The sequence below is a fragment of the Piliocolobus tephrosceles genome, chromosome 5 (assembly GCF_002776525.5).
Source record: "Piliocolobus tephrosceles isolate RC106 chromosome 5, ASM277652v3, whole genome shotgun sequence".
NCBI lineage: Eukaryota > Metazoa > Chordata > Mammalia > Primates > Cercopithecidae > Piliocolobus > Piliocolobus tephrosceles.
Genome location: NC_045438.1, coordinates 141,384,380 through 141,411,202, shown reverse-complemented (window position 1 = coordinate 141,411,202; position 26,823 = coordinate 141,384,380). Strand labels below are relative to the sequence as shown.

At 42.8% G+C, this 26,823-nt stretch overlaps 1 protein-coding gene, 4 non-coding genes and 1 pseudogene across 5 annotated transcripts; 4 read left to right on the top strand and 2 right to left on the bottom strand.

Moving 5' to 3' along the window:
* Positions 1–3,356: 3,356 nt before the first annotated feature.
* On the top strand, positions 3,357–3,429 carry TRNAV-UAC. The gene has a single exon. It is a non-coding gene; the product is annotated as a tRNA-Val (tRNA).
* Positions 3,430–6,625: 3,196 nt separating this feature from the next.
* Positions 6,626–6,699, top strand: TRNAI-AAU. Its single transcript has one exon. It is a non-coding gene; the product is annotated as a tRNA-Ile (tRNA).
* A 1,440-nt stretch (positions 6,700–8,139) lies between these two features.
* TRNAQ-CUG lies at positions 8,140–8,211 on the top strand. Its single transcript has one exon. It is a non-coding gene; the product is annotated as a tRNA-Gln (tRNA).
* A 2,206-nt stretch (positions 8,212–10,417) lies between these two features.
* On the top strand, positions 10,418–10,499 carry TRNAS-GCU. Its single transcript has one exon. It is a non-coding gene; the product is annotated as a tRNA-Ser (tRNA).
* Positions 10,500–13,181: 2,682 nt separating this feature from the next.
* Positions 13,182–13,763, bottom strand: LOC111525983 (annotated as a pseudogene).
* An 8,337-nt stretch (positions 13,764–22,100) lies between these two features.
* On the bottom strand, positions 22,101–25,389 carry POM121L2 (POM121 transmembrane nucleoporin like 2). The gene has a single exon (XM_023191556.2). The coding sequence runs from the start codon at positions 25,339–25,341 to the stop codon at positions 22,171–22,173; it is 3,171 nt and encodes a 1,056-aa protein (XP_023047324.2). The 5' UTR covers positions 25,342–25,389; the 3' UTR covers positions 22,101–22,170.
* Positions 25,390–26,823: the final 1,434 nt, after the last annotated feature.

Here is a 26,823-nt window from a genome sequence, read left to right as displayed (position 1 = left end):
AGAAAGAAAGAAAGAAAGAAAGAAAGAAAGAAAGAAAGAAAGAAAGAAAGAAAGAAGGAAGGAAAGAAAGAGAAAGAAGGAAAGAAGAGAAACATTAAAAGTTAATAGGTTTCAGTATATCCAAAGAATCACCATCTCATTCTGCTGTGAAAGGCCTGATTGTAGCAGGGAGTTGCTGTAATGTAGTAATTAGCATGTCCGCCTAGCCTGTGAAAGGATTCTGGTTTTTAAATCCAGTGGAAACAACAGCTTTTCCAAAAAATTTGTCTTACGAATACCTTCTTCCAGTCTGAGGCTGGCGTTTTCTCTCTCAATAGCCTTTTGATGAAAATAACGTTTAGTTTGGATGAAGTCCATAGTTTCAATCTTTTTAAAAATGCTTACTTGTTTTGTCAAATCTACAAGACATTTGGCTATCACGAAGGCAAAAAGGATTTTTCTAAATTTTCTTTAATAGGCTTTGTTTTCATTTGCACTTTAAGGTGTATGGTTGAACAATTTGAACAGGAGCTTCACAAAGACAGCCAAATGGCTACAGAACAATTTGCAATTAGTCAAAAAAAAAAAAAAGAAAGAAAGAAAGAAAGAAAGAAAGAAAGAAAGAAAGAAAGAAAGAAAGAAAGAAAGAAAGAAAGAAAGAAAAGAAGAGGGTCTAAACAAGTAAACAAACGAAAAACGAGAGACGACGCTACGAGGTGTCATCCATCTCTGGTAAACATTTATTGTTGTTTTTTCCTTTACAGAATTATTTTCAGAAACCTTCTGCAGGAGATTTGTGAGTGGAGGGGGTGGGGTGGAAAGTAGTAGGGGATAGAGATTACTAAGAAAAGTTTCCTGTCTGGAACTGCGGCAGATCTCTTTGGATAGAGATGACTACTTAACCTCACTCTGCTTTCCTTCGCCGCGGTTGCCGCCACGACCCTGTTCTTACCACCAGCAATTCCTCCAGGGACTTGGTCAGCAGCCCAGCTTGATCTGCGTCTCTCTGCTAAGGTGTTTCCGCAACAGGGTCAACTCCGAGCCTCACCTTTCTAGGAATCCCGGGCGCCGCGCAGGGGTCTGGAGTCCAGGCGGAGGCTTCCCTGGGTGCGGCGGCCACTCTCTGCCAGAGGTTGTGAGTTATCCAACTGTCACTAGAGTCACGCTCCAGCGAGTTTAATTTAGGCACGGAATAGTCCTGCCTGGGTTGATGTTGGCTTAGGATGAGTTTACTTGAGTTTGTGATTTAGAAATAGGTCTATGGGACAGACAGACACGAAATCCGGCATTGGGGCCCTCGCAGGCAGGGTATCTAGACTGGCAGCAACTGGTGCAGGATATTGCCAAGGACTGGACATCCAGCTCAGCTCAAGGTGGGGATGAAGACGTCCTGGTTGCAAGGAGGGAGCCCTACTCCGCCCGGAATCAGAACTGTGCATAGAGGGCTCTGGATTTGCCAGGATGTTTGAGGGAATTTGAAATGAGAAAGGAGAGGAGGAAATGGTTTAATAGTGTATTGACTTACTGGAGTGTAGTTTAGTCACAGATTTTGGTTTTAAAAAATGAGAAATACGGAGTGCAGGATTTCTGCTTAATTGAGTACAAGACTAGAAAATAAGTGCTACCACTTCCCTAGTCCAGCTACACTTCAATGTCTTAAATCCTAGTGCATCTGCAGAGCCCAGCACCGGATGGGGTAGGGGAGTGGGGGCGGAGAGAACACAGAACTGGAATTCTACGTAGGGGAGTCAAATTTGCTGGGCTCTCAACTGAAACCATCGCCTTTGTTTTAGTTGGCTAAGGGTATACACATGATCTGAATTCCTCTGAGTATTCCCAAATTATTTGGGGGAAATTTTAGCTGGTTTTAACTTAGAGATTAGGTCACACTAGGTCTCACATCCTGTGTACTTTGAGAGAACGAAAGGATAAAGGGCAGAAACTGGCATTTTAAAAGAGGCGATTATCACACATTTTATAGCTATTTAATAATGTAATCCTTAATATTATGACCTGAAAGCCTCTCCACGGCTGACTTTCATGTGTTCAGCTTTATTTCATACCCCACTGCCCCTTTCTCTCCAATCACACTGTCCTACTTGCAAATCAATCCCTCTTATTTACCATGGGTTTGGGTACATACGATTTCTTTTACCTTTAACATTCTTTTAAACCTAGTTAACATCTCCCCAACCTTCAAACTTGAGCAGAATCATTATTTTCTCAGAGAAATCTTCCCCTAAACTTTCTAAATTAATCTTCATATATTAAATGAGAGCACTATATGTCTCTCTTTTCTTGGAAATGATGCATTAATTTGGATGATAACTTGATTACTGTCTGTCTCTCACAAGAATATAATTTCCAGGAAGACAGGTGCGGTGCCTGGTTTCGTTTACTAATAAAACCCTACTGTCCATTGCAATGCCCATATACACAATGGGCACACAATAAATATGATTTGAATAATATGTGAACCCATACCATTCTACAAAGTAAATGTTAATCTTATTTTGAGACAAAGAACTGAGGTTAATAGTTAATTGTCCAAATTGCAGAATTAGTAAAAGAGTTATTTCCTATTTTTCCCGGATTTGGGGCTCAATTGCAGAAACTGTGTAATCAGTAGGGAAAGAGGAGTTGAATTCTTCCCTTTAAAAAAGATAGATAGTAACAATGGCCTTCATGGTCAGCATCTTTAAGGAAAAATGCAGACTGGTGTGTTTGAACAGGATTTTCACAATCACCCCAGTGAGACACTCATTAACTATACAAATTGAATGCTGTATAGAGAGGTATTTCATAGACAATAGAACCTTTCCACTTTCCTGACAGTCCTCTGCCCTTACCAAATTCTGTAAGCATGCTTACTCTCGTGATATATTCAGAACAATATGAAGATCTCCAGACAGGAAACACAGACATCTGGTCATCAAGATAGGAGATACATTCACTTTGAGCCTCAACTTAAGTTCGCAATATTCTGGCCACCACAACGCTTCCTTTTACACTATGTAGAATCTTGTTTACTACATTACATCTCTTTACATTTTTTTCCATAAACATCAACAACAACGAAATCACACTCTTCTGAATTCCTGCCTCTGCCCCGTGAAAAGAAACAAAAAAAAAGAAAAAGAAAAAGAAAAAGAAAAATCAACATCTACAGTAACGAGCCTCTCATCTCAGGGAAATTTTCTTAAATTCTCCAGTCACGTCTGAAAAAAAAAAAGTTTTAATGAAAGACTTTGTAGTAAAGAAAAGTATAGTAACCTTGATAATTTACTGAAAGGAAAGGCCAATCAACTCGACGTTACCAAAGCTGAAAGAGAAAAATTTATTTCTCCCTTAACGAGGGAAGCTAACGGTACACACGGGTTTCCGTAGTGTAGTGGTTATCACATTCGCCTTACACGCGAAAGGTCCTCGGGTCGAAACCGAGCGGAAACAACTTGTAATTTTTCGGGGTGTTTCTGTTTTTCAAGATTCCCTTAGCTTACCTTGTCAGTGGACGTCTTTACAAAGGCACCATTGCACGATCTCTCGAACACTCTCAGCTTTCAAAAAGCATTAATACTGTTCTATTAGGTATTTCTCTCTGCATGTTGTCAGCAGTGTTCTGAATAGGAGGAGGTTCCTGCCTTTAAAGGGGGCGAGATTGGGGATGAAGGGGTCTCTGCTCTCTTCCTAATGCGAATTGTTGCCTGCTGGCTTTATTCGAAGAGAGGCTCTTGGGGATTTCCATAAGTATGAGTAGCTGCTTCTAGACCAAGAGTCCCTGACCACTTGAGTGAACATTACCAGTCTCCAGCAATTCATTTATTGTCAGACAGTATTTTCAAACATCGCATGACTTTTAGGGAAGAAAAGAAGAGAGAATGACGAGGGAATACGTATAAGACAAGATTCTGCAGGGAGAGCTCAATTAGGGCAGAGGCTACTGCGTCGCGTGTTTCTCCACGATCCTTTCCCTTGATGGTCCCATCTCCCGATCGCCACAAAGACCTCAGGGATTAGGTTCTCAGGAGCCTTGTTTAAGGGCCTTTTGGCTCGGAGCGTTTCCACTGCGAGGTCAATGCGTAATAGCACTTTTGCGGGAAGATAGCGTTGCATGGAACATTGGGCCGGACCCGCCTCTCCAGGTCCAGGCTGGGCTCTGGTTGCTCACTCGCTACTGGGAACCTGGCTCCCACCGGGGCATGGTAAAGTTCCACTTAAGGACGCTCCAGGTGGATATGGGGTAAAGTTAGCGTGTTTCCCTACATGTACATACACTGGGGTCCTCGAAAGGAACCTAGACGGGGAGCTGTGTGCACACAAAGCGTGAAGATCTTTGTGTCACAAGTTAAGTTAACCAGAGTGCGTCCACCACAGAAGAACTAAACAACTAACTAACTGGAATGATTCTACCAGTTTTTGTCAGCTAGCCTAAATAATTAGCCACTACAGTGCTGGCAGATTGATTACATGAATTGAATAGCCTAATGTCAGCGATGGAAGCTAAGCATGGGCCCAGTAACAATGGGCTTGTCTGTTACAGGAACTTAAAAAGATCTTTTCAAAATGCAAATCTGTTCATGAGACTTCTCTGCCTAAAATCCTTCCATGGATTCCCATTGTTGGTAGGGCCAATTCAAAAATCCTTAACTTGGCCCATACAGAGTAATCATAGTTCTTAGTTTAGACTCAATATAGATCAATTAATGCCTGTTAATTTTAGTGCCCCATCCTCTTCACTATCAAGTAAAGTATCCTGATTTATTTATAATAATCTACTAGAGGGTCCTGCAGCATGCACATGTTCTCTCCTCCTCAGTTGTCATCTCCTACTGCTTGCACATCACTCTGCAGCTCAGTCTTAATCACCAGACACACTGACACTGTCTTAGCTCCTCTCCCATCAGGTGTTTTTGCCATATTGTTCTCTCTGAGGTGCACAAAGGAAGGCCTCTGCTGGTCCTTCTCCTTGCTCTCCATTCAGACCCTTCCTTCTCCCACCTGATTCTATCACATTCCCAAAGTCTTGCCTAACTGAGAGAAGGTGATATTCCAGAAACAAACATTCCGCAGTATGAATTTCTCTACATTTTCACTGACTGTAATTCAGGAAGAAAGAGGGGTAGAAATGTGCCCAGCGTCCTATTTGTGCTCAATATAGTTAAAACAAACAAACAAGGAAAAAGAATATTGGGATCAATCCTCTACAACACAGGGGGACAATTGCTGTCAAAATTGCCAATATACGTATTCTTTGATGCAGCTTTTCCACATGAATGCGTGGTATCATGGTAGATATCAGAGATGGTGTATGTTCATAGACATAAATAGTTTGCAATAGCAGGATGGAAAACTAAACTAACTGGTCATTAAACTATGATATATACTAACATAATTGAATACTATACTTTTTTTTTTTTTTTGAGATGAAGTCTCACTCTGTCGCCCAGGCTGGAGTGCAGTGGCACAATCTCCACTCACTGCAACCTCCGCCTCCCAAGTTCAAGTGATTCTCCTGTCTCAGCCTTCTGAGTAGCTGAGATTACAGGCGTGTGCCACCATGCCTGGATAATTTTTGTATTTTTAGTAGAGATGGGGTTTCACCATGTTGGCCAGGCTGGTGTCCAACTCCTGACCCAGATGATCTGCCCACCTCGGCCTCCCAAAGTGTGGTGATTACAGGCGTGAGCCACTGCTCCTGGCCAACTACTACACATCTATTTTTTAATTATTATACTTTAAATTCTGGGGTACATATGCAGAACGTGCAAGTTTGTTACATAGGTATACACGTGTATAGTGTATATAATACTATACATATTTTTAAAAGAATGGAGAACATTTGTCTATTCTGATATGGAAAGGTTGCAAAAATACATTGTAAGTAAAAATTTAAAAAGGCAAGGGATTTAAAAAGTGTATAAAATGCTACTATTCGTGAAGAGAAAAAAGAAAACACTTGGGTAACTTTGTCTATGTACTCAAAATCTCTGGAATGATAAACAAGATATTAAAAACAATGGTAATGCTTTTGGGAAACAATGGCTGAGTAGACAATGATTCGGTTTAACGGCCCCTAGAATGGTGACTAGAACCACATTTCCAGCATTTTCCAATACCAAGGTCTTCGAAGCGACCTTTGATTTGAGTTCACTTTGGGAATCTAAGGGAACACATAGGAAGACTCCCAAATTGAGGATCTGGACAAAAGAAACCTGGGACGATCTCGATTGTGGGACTATCGAGAATCAGACTCGTTGGGAAAATCCTTCAGGTACCAATTTGTATGTTGTTTTAGTGAGAGGCTTTTACGAAGCAAAGACTCGTTAACACATCACCGAATCTGATTCATTGTCTGCATGTATTGACTAGACATTCAGAAGGCAGCAAATATTTCCATAAATTTTTGGGCCATTAGCCACAGTTTGAAATGTTTAAGCGTCCTCTTTCAAGTCTACGAATACAGCTATTTTGTTCTGTTTTTGCATTAAGAGGACATTTCTCTTTCTTTCTATTAAGACTCTAAAGCAACTAAGAAATTGTTCCTCCCTGTAAGACAAACAGGAATTACGTTAAAGAATTTAATACTTTAGCGGAGCAGGGGCGGGGATATGGGTGAGCAGAATAACAAAGCCAATCTCCTAGGAGCGGCCGGTTAGCTCAGTTGGTTAGAGCGTGGTGCTAATAACGCCAAGGTCGCGGGTTCGATCCCCGTACGGGCCACTCACTTCCTTTTTCCCCTCCGAGAAATTTGGTTTTCATGCTCTAAGATGATTCAAATTCACCGTCCCCGTTTCTTAATGAACCTAGAACCTAAGTTTGTTTCCTAATCATCTGAAATGCTACATCTCCCCAGGTAATGTTCTTCTTCTTTTTTTTGTTTTAAATGTTCTTTCTGTTTCCTCCAGGAATAAGGATTGGGGACACAAAGTTGTTCAGAGCAGAGATTGGGAGCCTGCTTAATGAGAGTGCGGGTGGGGGGCGCGGAAAGAGTTCAAGGAGAGGAAAGATAACTGGCATTTTTTTAAAAAAATAAAGCTTATTTGATTTCACATTTTCCTTCCAAATTAGTCCTGAAACCTACCTTCTTTCTCAAATTGTCGAGACACAAGATAAAGAATAAATTCTTAGAATGCTGTGGATGTGTGTCTCTGAAAACCCTTTCGAATTTAACTGAGAGACAAAATTGCCCTGTGAGGAAGCTATCACTTTAAACAAGGAACCACAGACTTTTTTGTTTTATTTTGTTCACAGAAACCGATTGTGTGTGTGTGTGTGTGTGTGTGTTTTCACATGGGCTCCTGTGTGTGTCACAAAGGGATATGCGAAGGAGAAGCAGGGAGTTTTCGTTGTGTCCGTTTGGAAGTCTACCCTGTACATATTCCTCATTGGTGAAGGGCAGTGGAAGGACCGAGGAGCTGTGCACTGTCCTGGGAGACTCCAGAGGGACCTTTGTCTACTCTTCCCCTTCTTTCCCTGAATTGCTATCCTAGGGTTGCTGGAATCTTCCTCTAACCCTGTAGTTCAAGTGCATTTATTTCAGTTTTCTGTAAACAGCAACTTGGCTCACCTGTGACTTCGGTAAAATCTTTCCATAACGTGTCCTCAAAAACGCTACATGTCACCCTGGTAAAAATGATTTTTGAGAAAATAATTAGATCTATAACGAAAAGGTGTAAAGCATCTCAGGTATCTGACTCAAATTTCTCACCTGTAAAATAGAAATTATGGGTCCCATCTCACAGCGTGGTTGTGAGCCTCACAGGTGAGGTAACAATGGAAAACACTTGTCACAAAACCTGGCACACGGTAACCTGGTATACTGTGTACCTGGAACCTGGCACACAGTCTTGTTTAACAATCTCACTTGTTTTCTATTGATGAAATAGAAAGGCCCGAGGCCCGGGGCGCCAAGCTCCTAAACCACTTGAAAGGAAATACAGTGATGAGAGTACTCCGGACATTTGGAAGTCAACGTTTTACATGACGACTCTGGTGTAAAAGTGTTGAATGTAGGCATGTGGCAGGTAAGCGTCTTCTTGACTTAATCCTCCAAGAGGAAAAGCAGAATGTACCCATCACCCAAACTACGGGGCAGAGGGAAGGAACCTAAGGTGGCGAAATAGGTCACCTATGACTTTAGGAAATCCGAGTGTAGGTGTAGGTTCCATGGTGTAATGGTTAGCACTCTGGACTCTGAATCCAGTAATCCGAGTTCAAGTCTCGGTGGAACCTTAGGTTTTTGTCTTCTGCTAAAACTGAGGCTGGTGAGAAGAGGAAAGGAAATTTGGTGATAGTCACGGACAGAGAAAAGTTGGGATGGAAACTGAGGAAAGGATTTACCCACGTAATGGGTCTGGAAGAGCTGACAGTCGCCGAAGCCGAGAGAAAACTGTCCTCAGACAAGACCACAAGGGGATACAAGCTCAACTTCTGAGGGCTGGGCCGATAGAACAGGTGACGGGAAGATACAACTGGCGACAGTCAATAGTCAATATAATTGCTGCTTGGAGTTTGCACAAGCAAGTTTTGCTTGGACAGAGAAGAGGAGGAAATGAGCTGAAAAGACTCCCTGTCCCAGCATAACAGAGTTTACTCTACGCCCCCTGCCCGCCCACTCTCCCCAACCCCCAGAGTCTCTCAGCGTTTCCTAGTGAGGGTTCCCTGAGCGCATTACTGGGTGCGCAGCAACTCGGCTTTCTTGGTATTTCCACGTCTGGGCATGGACCAGCTCCTGAAGAAGGGATTTCAGAGCTCGGACCCTCTTAGACGATTGGAGAAGTTCAATCACCCGGAAATTGCTGGGGCGGTTTGGTTTTGGAGAGAGGCGGGGACGAAAGAAGAAAGCGGTGAGCGAGGAGAGAAGGCAGGGAATGTGATCAGGAAAAAGTTCTTGCGCTAAGGAATGTCAGAGAAGCCAGCGCCCGGTGCAGCAGAGAAGCTTAGCGACAGGGTTGCTGCACCGGAGACCTCGAGATCCTAGAGGCTACAAAGAAACATTTCCCCAAATGTGTCTCCCCTACCGCGCACTAACTCCCTAAGGGATGTGAATGCTCCCTACTTCCATCTTCCCCTGCGAATCATTCTCGCCTTTTAGATAACATCTTACTGTGACAGAACAATTGGAAATGCTGGTGTCTCCAAAGTCTTCTGTAAACAAGACACAGAGTTGCGCTTCTCAATTGCGTATTTTACATGATTTCATGAAGGAACTGACAAATTCCTCATTTACTTCCAACTAATAACATTCAATTTTTAACAAATCGGAACGTACATATTGGGCCGTGGAAAGTTAGTGTTTTCATTTTATTTTTTTTTACAATTATTGAGACTAGTAGGAAAATTCTTTGACTTTTATCAAATATGAATATCCGTAAAGTTATATATTTTGCGTGGTTCCAAATCTCCTGCTCGCCATCACTTTTATCTACTGCTACCATTTATTTATTAAACTTAGATAAACGTAATGGGAATGTGTTGAAGGTTCCACTTTAAATAATGCACCTTAAATAATCATAAAAACACCTTTTGGAAGCCTCGGACTTATTCAAAACGACAATCTACTGATCTTTTTGTTGTTAATTCCACCGAACCTTTCTTATTCCAGCTATAAGAAGTATTTATCCGCGGACACATGAATTGATGGAGAAAAAACATGTTAACAGCCATTTCACTAAAAGATGCATTTCCAATGCAACTCTACTTTTCATATATACTAAATTACTTACCAAAATTGTTGATTTGTGTTCGTTATTGTATGCCACCATTGAATATAAAGGTAATTCAAACCAGAAGAAAAACGGTGAAACTCTCGGGGATTATTAATGGAAATAAAAAAAATTTAGAGGTTTCAATTTATATTAAGTATTTTCCGTTGCTGTGCGTTATGACAGGGTCTTTAAGCATAAAAATACGTAATATTGGGATAAAATTCTGTGGCAGAAACAGAACAGAAATACATTTGCAACAGAAAAAGAGTTCCCCCCCCTCGCCGTCCTCCCCTTCCACCCCCAATTTTCAGCTGCTTAGCCTTCAGTAAGAAGGGCTGTAAGGCCTAACTTGAGATCTAAGAAATGAGTAATGAACTAAGGCAGATGAAGTGAGGGCAGAGAGAAGAGTTAAGAGTGCTGCGGGTAGAAAATGAGAAGGAGAGCATGGAGCTTGGGGAGAAAAAAAATTCACTGTAGTTGGAAAGTGAGAATGGATACGGAGGAACGATAACACTCAAGATTGGACACACGGGCGTTGGGCAGGATCATTAAACTGTAAAAGGTTCTCCATACGAAGGTGGAAAGAACTTGTTTTGTGTAAGAATTCTTTAAAGAGACCACAATTTGAAGGACATTACAATCCATATCAACACATCACCAAAATCAAGCTGCAAAGCTTCGTCAAAAGCAAGCCTTAAAGGATTATCCCAAAAACGTATCGCAGCCCGAAGGACGAGGTGGCCGAGTGGTTAAGGCGATGGACTGCTAATCCATTGTGCTTTGCACGCGTGGGTTCGAATCCCACCTTCGTCGACTCTTTTGTTTAAGAGGGTAACCAGGTTTCTGTCGCAGGTCTGAGTTGTTCTCAGAAACGTTATATAGATTATCTACAGCTTTCCTCCTTTTGCTTCCTCTAATTTCTCTCGACCATCTAACAGTTTTATTTCCTCCTGAGGTTCCACAGAATTCCTGCGGATCTGAGTGGAATTACTCTCCATTCTTAGATTACAGTTTACTACATCCAGCACGTGGGCTGCGGGCATTGCCTGCACCTGAAGGGCTCTTAGCCAAGATGTCCGCATGGTGCAACCGATCCCTTGCTCCACTCACATAGTGCTTCATGTTACAAAGTCAAAGAACCAAAGGCATTGTTCAGACCCTGACTACCCTCTCCTCCGAACAATTAACCGAAGTGTTTGTGTGTCACCTTCCTCTCTATTTACATATAAACGAGTAATCTGTACCTTTGCTTATTGTCAAAGTAAAGTGCTTTGGAATCTCCAGTCTTGCATTTGCTTCAAAATACTAGTTGATGTTGGGGAGCAATAGAGAAAACATTGACAAAATATTGTTAATTGTTTAAGCTGGTTGATGGGAAGTTGAATGTTCGTTATACTAATCTTTTCACTTCCTCATATTTTTATTAAAATGCTTTTTATTTTTTATTTATTTATTATTTTTTGGACAGAGTCTTACTCTGTCGACCAGGCTGGAGTGCAGCGGCACGATCTCAGCTGACTGCAACCTCCGCCTCCCGGGTTCCAGCGATTCTTCCGCCCCAGCCTTCCGAGTAGCTGGGACTACGGGCGCCCGCCACCATGCCCAGCTAATTTTTGCATTTTTAGTAGAGATGAGGGTCTCACCTTGTTGGCCAGACTGGTCTCGAACTCCTGACCTCAGGTGATTTACCCGCCTCGGCCTCCCACAGTGCTGGGATTACAGGGTGAGCCATTGTGCTCGAGCTTTTAAAACTTTTTATCTGGAAATAATTTTAAATTTAAGGAAAAAAATTAAGAATAAGAATAGTATAAAGACCACCCATATACCTTTTATCAGGATTCACCTATTAATGTTAATTCTCTATCTCTCCGTATATGTTTATATCTGTGTATGTTTGTGTGTATGTGTCCCAGAACATTTAAGAGTAAATTATATATATTATGTTCCTTTGCTTTTAAATATTTCAGTGAGTATTTCCTAAAGGAGTAATTTCTTGTGCTATAGCCATAATATAGTTACCAATTCAGTATATTTAACATTGATATAAGTTTTTAGGAATTTTCTAACCTGTATTCCATTTTTTTCAATTGACCAGTAATATCCTTTATAGTATTTACCCCCTCCCATTCAGGAATCATTCTAGAATTGGGTGTTTTCCGTACCCCTTTAGTCTCCTTTAACCTGGAACATTTTCGCAACCTTTCTTTGTACTTTATGACATTGACTTTTTGAAGAACATGGTAACTGCTCACATTTTTAAAACAGAGAACATTTCTTATTTGGGCTTTGCGTGATTTTCTCCCCTCATAATTGGGTTCACGTTATGCATCCCAGAGAATAGAATGTATGTGACATGTCGTTCTCAGGACTGTTAAATCTGGAGACATGCAATGTTCATTGCCCCTCATTACTGAGGTTAATTCCAATCACATAGTCAAGTTGATATATATGTATAGTTTCCTCCTTGCAACTAATAAGCAATCAGCGGGAGATGCTTAAAGATCATACAAATAACTTACTCCCCATCAAAATTTTCCTCTAGAGTTAGCGTCTATTGATAATTCCTACCTGGACCATATTTACTATGATGGTTGCAAAGTGATGTTCTTTTTTTCAACTCCAGAATTTTCTTCACATTTACCAGTTTTTACTTTGGCATTCTATTGTAATCAAGAATCCCCCTTGGCCGGGCGCTGTGGCTCACGCCTCTAATCTCAACACTTTGGGAGGTCGAGGACGGTGTATCTCAAGGTCAGGAGCTCAAGACCAGCTTGGCCAATATGGTGAAACCCCATCTCTACTTAAAAAAAAAAAATTAGCCAGGTATGGTGTCGGGCGCCTGTTGTCCCAGTTACTTGGGAGGCTGATGTAGGAGAATCGCTTGAACCCGGGAGGTGGAGGTTGCAGTGAGCCTAGATTGCACCACTGCACTCCAGCCTGGGCGACAGAGTGAGACTCTGTCTCAAAAAATAAAAAAAGAGTCCCCCTTTAACATCCATTTATGTATTTATTATCAGTTTGGGCTCATAAAATCTTATTTTTCAGTGGTTTACAATTCCATTATTGCCTTGTTAATAACTTTAGTAGTCCATATAACCCAGATTTTGTCAGAGGTAGACCCTTCAAGCTGAGTACTCTGTCCTTGTGACATTCCTCCACCATATTTCTTAAAACTTTCTTAATTTCTAGCATGACGAATTGTTCTAGGCTCTACTACATTTACCGTGTCCCCGTCCTGAAGTCTCCTATTTCTTAGAGGTGATCTTTTAGTGAGGAATGTATTAGAGACCAATATCCAGGGTCTAGGTGTACTTACTGTTTCTAAGACACCTTTGCTTCTAGAACCTTTTATCAACAATATCTAGGAAATACATGTGTATACTCACATATACAAAATATGCAAATAGACACACACATATGTACATGTGCACATATACATGCGTGTGCACATACATATGAATATTTTAATAATTATGAGTACCCAACGATATTTACTTTTTTTTTTTTCACCAGTTGTCAAATGATCCTTTATTGAAATACTTTCCTTTGTGCTTAACTGGCTGGGCATTTCACAGCACCACTGTTGATGTCATCTATGGTGTCATGAGGGTGGCTGCCATCAACATTACAGCCCACAGACTGGGCAGTCCCCAGGATCTCTTTAATGGTTCCAGAGAGTTCTCTGGCTAAGGATCGGTGCCACATCTGTCGAGCAATGTTGATGATCTCATCAAAAGTGATATTCCCTCTGTGTTTAATGTTATTCTGTTTCTTTCTGTCTCTTGGTGGTTCCTTGAGGGCTTTGATGATCAGGGCAGAAGCAGAAGGCACCACCTCAGTCCGGGCCTGTCTGTTCCGAATGGTCCATTTTCACTGTAATCCTCAGGCCCTTCTAGTCACCCGTTGCCTTGGCAACGTCATCACCAACCTTTTTCGGAGACAGACCCAGGGGGCTGATCTTGGGGGCAGCGCAGAAGTGGCACCGACTTCACTTCAGGTGCACCTCAGGTATACGACTTTGATCTCGTTGGGGTCGAACTTCGGCGGCATAGTGGAGGCGGCTGGTGTCGGATGAACCCGGATTCCGAACGACAGAAGAAAGTAGCATCTTTGCCCCCTCCGAAAGCCGAGAGGTTGTTTGTTTGTTTGTTTGAGCCAGAGTTTTTCTCTTGTTGCCCAGGCTGGAGTGCAATGGTGTCACCTCGGCTCACCGCAACCTCCACCTTCCGGGTTCAAGCGATTCTCCCGATTCAGCCTCCCGAGTAGCTAGGATTACAGGCGTGTGCCACTACCCCCCAGCTAATTTTGTATTTTTAGTAGAGGTGGGGTTTCTCCATATTGGTCAGGCTGGTCTTGAACTGCCGACCTCAGGTGATCCTCCGGCCTCGTCCTCCCAAAGTGCTGGAATTACCGGCACTGGCGTGAGCCACCGTGCCCGTCCAGATATTTACAATTCTAATGTATCTCCTGAGGGGCTTTTTAAAATATTTTTTTAATTTAAATTTTTATTTTTTGCCTTCCCACCATCTATTTGTATGATCCTCTTCTGAAATTAGAATAGTGGCCGAAATGATTTACTCAAATGAGTAAATCAACACATTTACTCACGTGCCCTATCCTATAACACACCTAAAATTGCTTCAAAATTGCTTTGTCCACATTACAACAGAAAACAAAATCAATTAAAAAGAGTCCAAGATTTGTTTGTAATTCTCGTCCTGCCCCAAGTTAAAAGTAATTTGGTCTGGTTCTTTCTTTTCCTACACCGTGATTTGGTATTCTCTTGAATACCAGCCCAGGCTGGAATGTGGGGCCCTGATCTCAGCTCACTGTAACCTCCACCTCCCGGAGGCTCAAACCACCCTCTCACCTCTCCAGAATAGCTCGTTTTTTGTTGTTGTTGTTGTTTTTGTTGTTTTGTTGTTGTTGTTGTGGAGACAGGAGTTTGCCCTTCTCTCAGGCTGGTCTCGAACTCCTGATCTCAAGGACCCGCCCGCCCCAGCCTCCCAAAGGGCTGGGATTAAAAGTGTGAGCCACAGCGTCCAGCAATCACTACACTTCTAGGTAATTGACTTCATTGCTTCCTGATTTATCCTTCTGCACGTCTGCCTTATTTTTCCTTTCTTCTTGCACTTCAGAAAGTAATATAGTACTATAAATATTCCTTTGCATTTTGCTTTTTCTTCACTTAACAATGTCTTCTAGAAATTGCTCCGTAGAAGTTAATAGATATCGTCCCTATTCACTCTGTTTCACACTATCCCAATGTGTACACGCACTGTAGGTATAAATTACTCTCCTATGACTGGACATTTAGTCAAAATGCTTTTTGGAGTCAGTGGGTAAAAATAAATTGAAGATTTTGGCCAAGGGGGTCAAGAACATCTTCAAAGCAGCAAGGTTAAAGGAAAAAAACGTGCTCCCCTCATCATCTTATTTCCGTTTGTCTGATTCATTTTTTTGTGTGTTTAATTTAAGAGCTAAATTCTCATTAATTAGGGTGCTCATTGTTTAGAATAATTTATATACTTTTTTTTGTTTTCCATATGTAACGACTCACTAAAGAGGGCTTTAATTTAAATTTTTTTTTCTCACGGCTGGGCGCGGGGGGGTTTATTCTTGTAATTGCCAGCACTTTGAGAGACGGAGGCAGGCGGATCGCTTGAGTCCATGAGTTCGAGACTAACATAGCGAAGCCCTTTCTCTACTAAAAATACAAAACGTAGGCCGGGAGTGGTGGCTCACGCCTGTAATCCCAGCACTTTGGAAGACCGAGGTGGGCGGATCACCTGAGGTCAGGAGTTGGAGACTAGCCTAACCAACATGGTGAAACTCCGTCTCTACTAAAAATACAAAATTAGACAGGAGTGGTGGCGCATGACTGTAATCCCATCTACTCGGGAGGCTGAGGCAGGAGAATTGCTTAAACCCGGGACGCGGAGGTTGCAGTGAGCCGAGATCGCGCCATTGCACTCCAGCCTAAGCAACAAGAGCTAAACTCCGTCAGAAAAAAAAAAAAAAAAAAGTTACGTGGGCGTGGTAGTGTGTGCCTGTAGTCAAAAAACGCTTTTCCTCATCAACAACAACAAAAATTACAAATATCGTACTAAGACTCCCCTCCCCGATTTTGCTATTGAAACCTGATGCATAAACTTAAAAAAAAATTAATGCATTCCATTTCCCCCACTAGCATTTCAGATTTAACTTATTTGTTTCTGCTTTCCCCATAAAGTCCAAATGACTCTAGCTTATGTATGTGGGGATAAAAATGGTGTCTTTTTGGGCCGGTCGCGGTAGCTCACGCCTATAATCCCAGCACTTTGGAAGGCCCAGGCGGGCGGATTACCTGTAGTCGGGAGTTTCAGACCAGCCAGACCAACATGGAGAAACCCCGTCCCTACTAAAAAATACAAAATTAGCTGGGCGTGGTGGTACATGCCTGTAATCCCAGCTACTAGGGAGGCTGAGTCAGGAGAATCGCTTGAATCTGGGAGGCGGAGGTTGCGGTGAGCCGAGTTCGTGCCATTGCACACCAGCCTGGGCAACAAGAGCAAAACTCCGTCTCAAAAAAAAAAAAAAAAAAAAGAAGAAGGTGTCTTCATGATTAACATATATTGCTTTAGAGAAGAATTCACAAAGCATTCTCATTAACTTTATCTAAAGTTTACAAATCATGTGTGAATGCGTACAAAGGAGTGACAGTGAGCAGGAGAGTCTAACCCAAGTAAAAATGCAAAACAGCTGGCCCTTCGTAACCATGGGTTCGGCATGCAATGGATTCAACCTACCGCGGATCTAAAATACTTGAAAAAACCCTGCGTCTATACTGAACATGTACAGAAATTTTCTTGTCATTATTCCCTAAACAGTGCGATATAACAACTATTTACATAGTATTTGCATCATGTAAGACAGCGGTCCACAACCTTTTTGGTAGTAGGGACCGATTTAGTAGAAGACAATTTTTCCACGGACCCGACCGGTACCGCTCCGCGGCCGGGAGGTTTGGGACGCCTGATATAAGGTGTGATAAATAATCTAGAAATAGTTTAAAGTATGCCGGAAGGTGTACATAGGTTATATGCAAATACTCGGTCATTCTACATCAAGGGCTTGAGCATTGGTAGATTTTACTATTTGCAGGAGGTCCTGAAACCAACCTTTCACGGATATCAAAGGACGACTGTATAGTTATTGAGCAGAAGTAAAAAATGCTTTTCTTTCTTGTGTACGAAAATTACAAAACCATAACATACCAAAGATAGGTGTGTGTTATATTCACTGGAAGACAGAACGCGAATCCGCTGGAAATTAAAGTTAAATTTGTCATCTCTCTTTTGAAATGACTGATAAGGGAAGGTATTGCAAGAACAGATGAGAAAAGACAACTATTAACACCTTTATAAAAGTTGGGCGATGGAGTAATAACTAATTTTAAGACGTTAAGTAAGGAGACGTTGAGTATCTGATTTTCTTTATTATATCAAGTTACCCACGATCCTGGGAAATAGTGATCATTAACATAAACACCCTAGCAGAGAATGGTTTAAGGATCCATCCACCTCTGGGTTATGGGCCCAGCACGATTCTGCTGCACCACTCTGCTAGCAGGCCGAAGAAACCTTTTACTTTCCTTTGCTAAGATGGTAATCAGTAAATTTATATTTCCTCATACCAACAAATTCTGGTTTATTTATAAAATGGAATGCTATTTAGCTCTAAGGATGAATTTCTGTGACAACACAAGTACTCTTTAAATACACATAAATGTTTTTATTTATTATTATTATTATTATTATTTTTGAGACATGGCCTCTCTCATCCAGGCTGGGGGGCAGCTAGGCCATCTAGGCTCACTGCAACCTCTCCTCTGCTTCCCAGATTCAAGTGATCCTCCTGTTTCAGCCTCCCAAGTAGCTGGGGCTACAGGCGCGCTCCACCACACCTGGCTAACTTTTTTTTTTTTTTTCAGTTTTTGTATTTTTTGTAGAGAGGGGCTTTCTCTATGTTGCCCATGCTGGTCTTGAACTCCTGAGCTCAAGCAATCCTCCCGTCTCGGCCTCAAACGTGCTGGGATTACAGGCATGAGTCACCGCACCCAACTCAAATAAATCTTAAAAAGACGTAAATACATCTCAAAACCATAACGTTGTGCAAAAATGCCACACTATGGGATATGCTCTATGATTTCACTTCTATCGAGTTCCGGAACAGGCAAACTAACATCTGGTGATAGAAGTCAGAATACAACTTAGCTTGCAAGATGCATTATTGACTTGATAAGGGAATCCAATGCAATTTGGATATTTTCTCAATCTTGATCTGGATGGTGTAATTTCAAAATTACATGAAATTATACATGTATAAAATTCATTGAGCTCTATGCATCTTTTCTTTTTACATTTTATTGTATGTAAAGTATATTTCAATAAAGTACTGAAAAAAGTGAAAGCAGAAATGAAGAAAGGAAAGAAAGAAGGCAAGAAAAAGGAAAGTATGCTCTTATATACACTTCAGGGAGCTAAGGCAAAATTGACCAAAGGACAACTTCCTAAATGAAGTTGTAGAGCCATGAAGTGGTCCGTAGGAGCAGAAGGAAATTCCTAGCACTATTTGGAAAAAGTACCTGAGCTGTGCCTCCCACAGATAACACCCTCTCAATGTAAAACACTATTTTGCTGAGCCTTGCTCTCCACCCAGGCAGGCAGGATTGTTTACAAAAGGCTTTAATGTATGACAGAATGGTGGACCTAAAAGGGGTACTGGCTCTGAAAAAGCCTTCTCCTAAATAAGAAGAAAGTCTCCTTTTAATGTATTAATTCCAAAAGAAAAAAAAAAAAAACAGAAATTAAATGGAGCTCCAGAAAACTAAGAAATACTTCTTGTTTAACTGAGGTGCTCATTCATTCAATATTCAGGAAAACGTGTCTGTTTGGACCATGGATCTGGACTTCAGAGGCAAAGAAAGATCTCTCGAGTAGGGACAGGTCTCTTCTGTGGCTGGCTGCAATTACTGCATGAAGACCATATGCTTTTCTATTGTTTTCTTTTTGGCTTCCTTTTATGCATTGTCCTGAGTGGTGGGGCATGTGCAGTACTAACTATGCCAGTCCAGGAGTGGAGCAGAGAGTATATCCTGAGGTCCCTGGAAAATGAGTAAAGAGAGTCAGGCTATTTCTGGGGCAATGGTGGGTAAGTCAGTTAAAACTACTGGTGGGGAAATCAACACATACAGGGCAGCTGCTCACACACAAACCCACAGATAGATAGACATATAGACACACATACAAAGGCACTAAACAATTTATAGCTATTCTTTAACCAGTCCTTTAATTTTATTAAATTCCAGCATTCTCTCTTTTAGAGAATCCAGTCATATCTTGCATGAAAGTTTCACTTGAAGTAAACACAACAACATTCAAGGGGAGTTATTCTGTTTCCTTATGCTAGGGTACTAGCCAGTAAGAAGACTTGTAATATGATTGCTGAACACAGAGTCTTTGGGGATTGAACCTGGGGTGCCCTCCTTAAGGGAGAAAGCTGTAAGTCTTGCCATATTCTTATGCTGTGTTGATGAAGGATAAGAAGCAACTCTAAAACATTTTAGACCTGCACTATTCATGTACTTGTTATCTACAGTGGCTATTGAGCACCTGAAATGTGGCTAGACTTAGCCTGGGCAGCATGGTGAAACCCTGTTTCTATAAAAAATTAGTCGTGCATGGTGGAGCATGCCTGTAATCCCAGTTACTTGGCAGGCTGAGGTGGGAGCATCACCTGAGCACTGGAGGTCGAGGCTGCAGTGAGCCGAGATCACACCACTGCACTCCAGCCTGGATGACAAAGTGAGACCCTGTCTCTAACAAAAAAAAAAGAAGGAAAGAAATGTGACTGAACTTGAGATGTGATGTAAATGTAAAATACACAACAGATTTTGTACACTTTATATGAAAAAACTCTACTTTTTTTCAAATTAATTGAATGTTAAAATAATATTTTGAGTATATTAAATAATACATATCACCACCCATTTAATGTGGCTTCTAGACAATTTAAAATTATATACCTGGCTCACATTTGTGGCTTGTGTTATATTTTGTTGGACTATGGCTGATGTAGCCAGTCCGCATCTTGTATACCATAAATTTTTATCATGACCTCTTTTCAATGTCCATTGATTAATATATCACTAATTTTACAGTTGTAAACACAGTTTTTGACATTCTTTAGACTAACCGGCATGGTGTCTGCTATTGATCCAGAAAAGAGAGCTGAAGCAATTGGACCATTCCTAGATTATTAACTCTTGACTAAGGAAAATGACTGACTTCCAGGTGTAGATTGAAAATAACCCATATTTATATCACACTTTCTACACCGAGGAAAGTTAAAGACATCATAGGTGTTGGGTGTCCGGAAAGAGGACCGTGGAATGTACTATCAGCTAAGAGGCATTGTTTCCTCACTGTATTCAAGTACTAGTCTAAGGGCTTAAGATGCTTAATTTTCCTTTGAGTTATTCTCTATTAATTAGGTAAAAGTCACAGAGTGATTGAGAAACTTTCCTATGTGAGGTGAGCCATGTGTCAGCCTAGATTTGGACTATATTATACTTTTACCACTACCCTTTACTCCAGGAAAGTCCCATAATGAGGGGTGAGGAGCACAGTCTTTGGAGCCAAACTACCTAGCAACAATTTTTTAAAATTTAAAATTATTTTTCATCGACAAATCATAATTGTCTATATTTATGAGGTACAGTGTGATGTTTTGATGTTTTGATATATGTATACAGTGTGGAATGATTAAATCAAGCTAGTTAATTAAATTAAATCAGGTGCTGAATATGTTCCCTTGTCTATCTTTTATTTTTCATACCCAGATGAGCTGAATTACCTATCATTTTTTATGGTGGGACATTTGAAATTTACTCTCTTATTTTGAAATAAGCAATTCATTTTTGTTGACTATAGTCACCTTGCTGTGCAATATATTTCAAAACTTATTCCTCCTATCTATCTGAAACTTTGTACCCTTTGACCAATAGCTCATTCCCTTCCTCTCCCCTGACCCTAGTAACCACATTCTACTCTTTAGTTCTATGAGTTCAACCATATTAGATTCCACAAGTAAATGAGATCATGTGGTATTTGCTTTCTGTGCTTGTCTTATTTCACTTAGCATGATGTTCTCCAGGTTCATCTTACACATTTGCAAATGACAGAATTTCCTTCTTGTTAAGGCTGAATAATATTTCATTGTGTATCTATACCACATTTTCTTTATCCATTCAGTCATTGATGGACAGACACTTAGGTTGATGCCATATCCTGGCTGTTGTGAATAATACCACAATAAACATGGGAGTGCAGATAGCCCTTCAACACATTGACTTCAATTTCCTTGAATATCTATCCAGAAGTGAGATTGGGGCATCATATGGCAGTTCTATTTTTAGTTTTTTGAGGAACTTTCATACCATTTACCATAATGGCTGTACTAATTTACATTTCTGCCATCAACGTACAATGTTTTCTCTGCATCCTGGCCAACACCCTAGACGCAATTCATGCCTTTGTCACTTTCTCACCATGTGTCTTTAGACAAACTACTTGGCTTCCTCATTGTTCTGTCCCCATCCGCAAAATAATGACTGAAACAGTGCCTACTGATAGGATTCTCATTAACTCAATAGTTTGACAGTTTCTCATAAGGTTAAATATACACTTATCATATGACCCAGCAATACCACTCCCAGAAATTTTCCTAGAGAAATGAAAACATGTTCACACAAAAACCTGAACATGAATGTTTATGGTGACTTTACTTATTATCGAGAAAAAATGGAAATAAATGTTCTTCAACACGTAAATGGATAAATGAACTGTGGTATATTCATATAACTGAATACAATTAAAAATGGATTTTTAATCATCAATAAAAGAAATAAATTATTGATATAAGTAACAACTTGGATAAATCTCAGTGGCATTATGCTGAGTGAAGGAAGCCAGTCTCCAAAGGTTACATACTGTTTGATTCCATTTAAGCGACACTCTCAAAAAGACAATGTATAGTGACTGACAGAGAACATGTTAGTGTTTACCAGCAGTAGGGATGGTGGGATGTATGAAAAAATGTTCTTACTGATAGATATTCAACTTGTTTGGAAAGTCTGGATATTATAGATCCTGCTGATGTGCATGCTGCACACCTGACACAGAGAGGAGTGGACAGGAAGGGGAAGGCGAGGTTCTGTTCAAGTCCAAAGGGTTTGGTTCCACCTGGCCTCAGTCTGCAATCACCACTAGATGCTTTGGTCCTTCATGTTCTTCAAGGATGTAGATTAGGACACACAGTGTGAACATCTAAAGCTCCAGCTTTAGATCTGAAGTATGTTTACTTTAGAAAATTGGAAGACACTGAGGTTTTTCAAAAACAATACTGAGGTCCAAATCAGGGTGCAAGTGACAGGGAACACAGGCTACTTCTTGTAGGCATGATGCCTTCGGGAATGCCCTTGCTCCCGATTCTTTGAGGTTTTTGATTTTTTGCCCATGGAAAATGAAGAGGCTGATGATCTAAAAGGTCCTCTCCCAACAGAGCCCTGGGCAGGTGGAAAAGGTATCCCAAAGTCAACACTGCTGCCTGCCTTAGCTTGTCCAGGGACTGGGGTGCTTTGAGCAATGGGGGCCATAGTCTTTCTTGCAGAAATGCCGGCTCTCCCCAAGGCAAAAGCTGTGCTGTGGCTGGGCAGGCCTTGAGTGTTCTGGCTCCAGCCTTTTCCATACGGGATCATGGTACTGGTGGTCCCACTAGGCAATGCTCCAATGCTGAAAGCTCCGGAGGTGGAGCTCATGTCTGGGCCAGTCATTCTAATCCCAGACTCATCACAGTCCATAGGGGTCACGAATCCCCCAAAAGCAAAAGGTTGTGGGGCTCTGCTGCCAAACACTGAGCCAAAAGCCCCACTTTGATGGGTCTGAATTACAATTCTAAACCCAGTTGTACTAGCTTGACTAATGGAAAAACCTGCTGGAATGCTGCCAATGCCTGGCCAGGTGCTGGCAGGGGTTTGAGAGGTGGAGGCTGAGGGTATCAAACACCCCAAGGCTGACTGTGTGGTACTGATGAAGGCTGACTGAGCTGGAGTTGGCACTGGGGTTGGCAATGCCACTGCTGAGCTCCCAAAAAGAAAAGAGCTACTGACACTTGGAGTAAAGGCTGGCTGGGAAGGCCCTTGTTTCTGTCCATCTGTGGCACCAAATGCAGGCTGGGGATTAGCTCCTTGGGATAGTGGGAAAGATGGCCTTGAGCTTGATCCCAAGGGACTTGTGATTGCTGGAGTCAGGTTGGAGACGCTGGGGGATGATGCAGGCCAGTTCGTGGATACTAGGGCTGAGGCGGGCAGAGGGCTGCCCATACCCCTGAAATTAGCAGTGCTGCTTCTAGGGGATATCTGGACAGCACTGGAAAGGACATGGGTAAAGATGGTGACTGTGTGCACAGTAGGAATGGTAGGATGGTGGTGTGGTGGGAAAATGAATCCTGTGGCTGGGGTGAAGTTGGCCCTGAAATCCTGAGCAGTCCTAAGCAGGAAAGTGTCGCAAGTGGAAGGGACAGAATAAGTGTTGCCTATGGCACCTGTAACATTCACTACACCAAAATCCAAAGGTGGCTTAAAAACAGAGTCTTTAGATGTGCTGGCTAGGGTGGTGGGCATGACCACAGTGGTGGCCTTGACCAGGCCATGGAAATGATGGGTAGAAGCATGAGTAAATGGAGGAGGAGTCTGCTTGGAGGAGAAAGGAGCTATCATGGGCATAGTTTTAAGTGGATCTATGCTGCCAAAGATAGGCTTGAAGGTAGAAGTTAAGGTGCCCCGAGTTGTGGAGAGGGAAGAGCTTGAAGATGCTGCAGCTGTGACTGAAATTCTGGAATATGAGGATCCTCCAATCTCACTATTGTGCAGGGGCCCCAAAATCGGTTTTAAAATGAGGTGAGCAGAAGTTGCATCAGGAGATGCAGATGCGGAAAGATGGGGAGTTGGGCTACACACCATTCCAAGCAAAGTACTTTGGATGGTGGGTGGTGCAGGTGGGTCTGGGGGCATGGGAGACCTGTCAGCCTGAGAGGTTGAAGGCAGCCAGGTGGTGTCAGTAACTGGTGATGTGGGAGAGGTGGGGGTCAGCAGGATGAAAGTAGCTGTGGGCTTTGAGTCTGGAGAGGTGCCTGGAAGGAGCTCTGACTGTGAGCACCCTGGTGGGGTTGGTAGGCTGGGTGTCTTCAAAGGAGAATGGGCCACACTGGTTGCCTCTCCCGTGGACCGTGGGGAGGTCAGTGGACCTAGAGACTTCTGCATTTTTCTTAAGTTTTCCAACTGAGGATTCGCCCCCTGGGTTAGATCTGTTTCTGAGGAAGGCAGAGTGAGAGATAGGGAAGGCTGAATAGCAAGCCAAGTCTCAGGGACAGGGTCTGTGGTGACCTCAGTTGTATCTTCTCTAGCGTTGGTGCTCCACTGTAGTTCAGTTTTCTTCCCCAAGGTCAAGTCCTCATCAGAGACTGCATAACCAAGCTGGGGAAGTGGAATCTCCGACAGCAGGTTCTCAGGGCTAGACGGCAGCTGTGGAATCTTTTGATTTTGCTGCCCAGAACTTCCAGATGCTCCTGGGGACTCAAAATCTGATACCAGTGGGACTGGAGAGTAAGGCCGATGACCACTTTTTTTCTTTTTTATTGGCCACTCTGGTGTCTCGAATGATACACTGGGAATACTTCTCTTCCAAGGGTCTGAGAAATTTCTGGAAGAGCTGTAAGAGCTGGAAATAGCATTCCTTTTGGAGCTGAGGGGGCCACCTCTGTATATGCTGGCCAAGGAGCTCATAGAGGAGCAATTGGGTCTCTTAGTCAAGCTGTGATCTGAGCTCCAGGAATGGAGACTTCTCTTCAGCGGCCCAGGCCTGGGCACAAAAGAAGTGAGGGTTCCATTTTTCATCAGAGGCTTAAATGCAGATGGTCTGGTCTCTGGACTCCTTCTCTTACTGTCCAAGCCCTCAGGGAATAGTGGTTCTTCCAACCTCCCTTTCCCTTTTCTGCACTCTCTGAGGGCCCTCAACACTGTCTCCTTTGAACACGGATCTGAGGGCTCCTCAGAGGGTGGGGGTCCTGCAAGGGCAATTACATCTTCAGGAGAAGTGGAAGGGGGCACCCTCTGGTCAGGAGGAGTGATCTTGATGGTCACTGGGCTCCAAATTGGCCTAGGATGTCGAAGAGACCAAATAGTCCGCTTTAAGTAAGTTTCCCACCAGTCTGAAGGGAGAGGCCCCAGGGTGGAATTCTGGGACTTCTTCATGGGAAAGCGCCTCCAAGCCTCGTTGGCCAGCCACGTGGTTGGATTGGCAGGATCCAGGTTTGGCGACCTCCTCACAGGTCTATACCGTGGGACAGGGTGGGCGCGGTGGACTAACTGAACCCGATGAACTTGGTGAAGGGGCTGAGTTGGCCGGCGTTTCGTGGGCCTCTCGGGCAAGTCGGTGCGCACCTGGGCTGGGGACGAGGGCGAAAGTCCCAGCTTGCTCAGGAAACTGCCCATGAGGAGAGACCAGGCGCGGTCAGTGGCTTCAAACAAGGTTTTGGCTTCCGAGGTTTCGGACATCTGCACAATCGGACCGAGTCGAAGAGCGCAGTGTTCGGTTGACGGTTGGGATTCACGCGCGAGGAAAGCGCGAGTCTCAGGGCGCTTGGCACTCTCCAGACCCGGCACCCGCGGGAACGGGGGACACGCGGGACTTCAGCAGTCCCAGTAACTTGCTTAGCTGTTTTGAGACCTCAGCGGGGCGGTCAGACCTTTTGCTCTCTCTGCAGCGAGTTACAGTACTTGGCGCGGAGTGAGGAACTCGAGAGGAAGCGCACGGCCCCACGCCCCTGGAGTCGGCAGCAGCTGTCTGGGACCCTGTGGTCCGGATTCACCAAGTGGCGCAGAGCTGGAATAGAGTGGGTGCACAGTTTCCATGCTGCGACTATTATGGGCCTCGAAGGTACAGGCTCAGGGGGCTCAGGGCCCCGGCGCAGATCTGTCTGCCCGCGGGATCCCCTGAGTCTGAGTGGGGAGCACTATCCGCGCCCCGCAGGGTGAGTGCGGGCCACTTTCGCAGGTGCGCAAGACTGGAGGTCTGGACCGGTGTATCTGTGCCGTCCGGATGGCATTTGTGGCACTAGCAGTCGGGAAGGCAGCTGATTGAAGATCCCCGCGCTTCTCCCTTTCTGCAGCTCTTGACGCTGCCAGTAGGTGTCAGTCATTTGCCGCACAGCTACCTTTGAGATCCACCTGTGTCTCCCAGCGGCCGAATCCAGGTTTCCTTCCTGTTCGCACTTGGAAAACTCATGGCGATTGCCATCAGGAGTGGCCTCAGAGATCCGGAGTGGACGAACGGGAAATCGCGTCTTACGGCCCAGAACCTGAGCCCTCCACAAACACTCGGCTCAGATCCTTGCTCAGGGCACCTCCTGTTCTCTTCTGCTCTGTGAAAGGCACTGTTAAGAGAATGAAAAGACACGCCACAGACTGGAGAAAATATTTGCATAATAAGTATGTATCTGCTGAAGCACTGGTATACAAAACATACATAGAATGTTAAAACTCATAATAAGGTAAAAAATTAATGGGCAAAATACCTGAACAGAAACCCGCCAAAGAAGATACACAGATGGTAAACAGTGTAAAAAGATGCTAAGCATCATTGACATATGCTATATGTCAATGTTTAGCTATATATAACCAAACATCAGTAAATACTACTGATTGCAATTTAAGCATCAGTAAGATACTATAATTGAAAATTGAACATCAGTAAGATATTACTACACACCTATTCAACTGGCTAAAATTCAAAACACCACATGCTAAGGAGGAGGTGGAGCAACAGGTACTCTCATTCATTACTGATGATAATGCAAAATGGTACAGCCACTTTGGAGGACACTGTGGCAATTTCTTACAATGCTAAAACACAGTCCTACAATACAATTCAACCACCACAATCCATGTGTTTATCCAAATGAGCTTAAAGTGAGTGTCCACATAAGGACCTGCACATGAATGTTTATAGAAGTTTTATTCATAATTGCAAAAATTGGA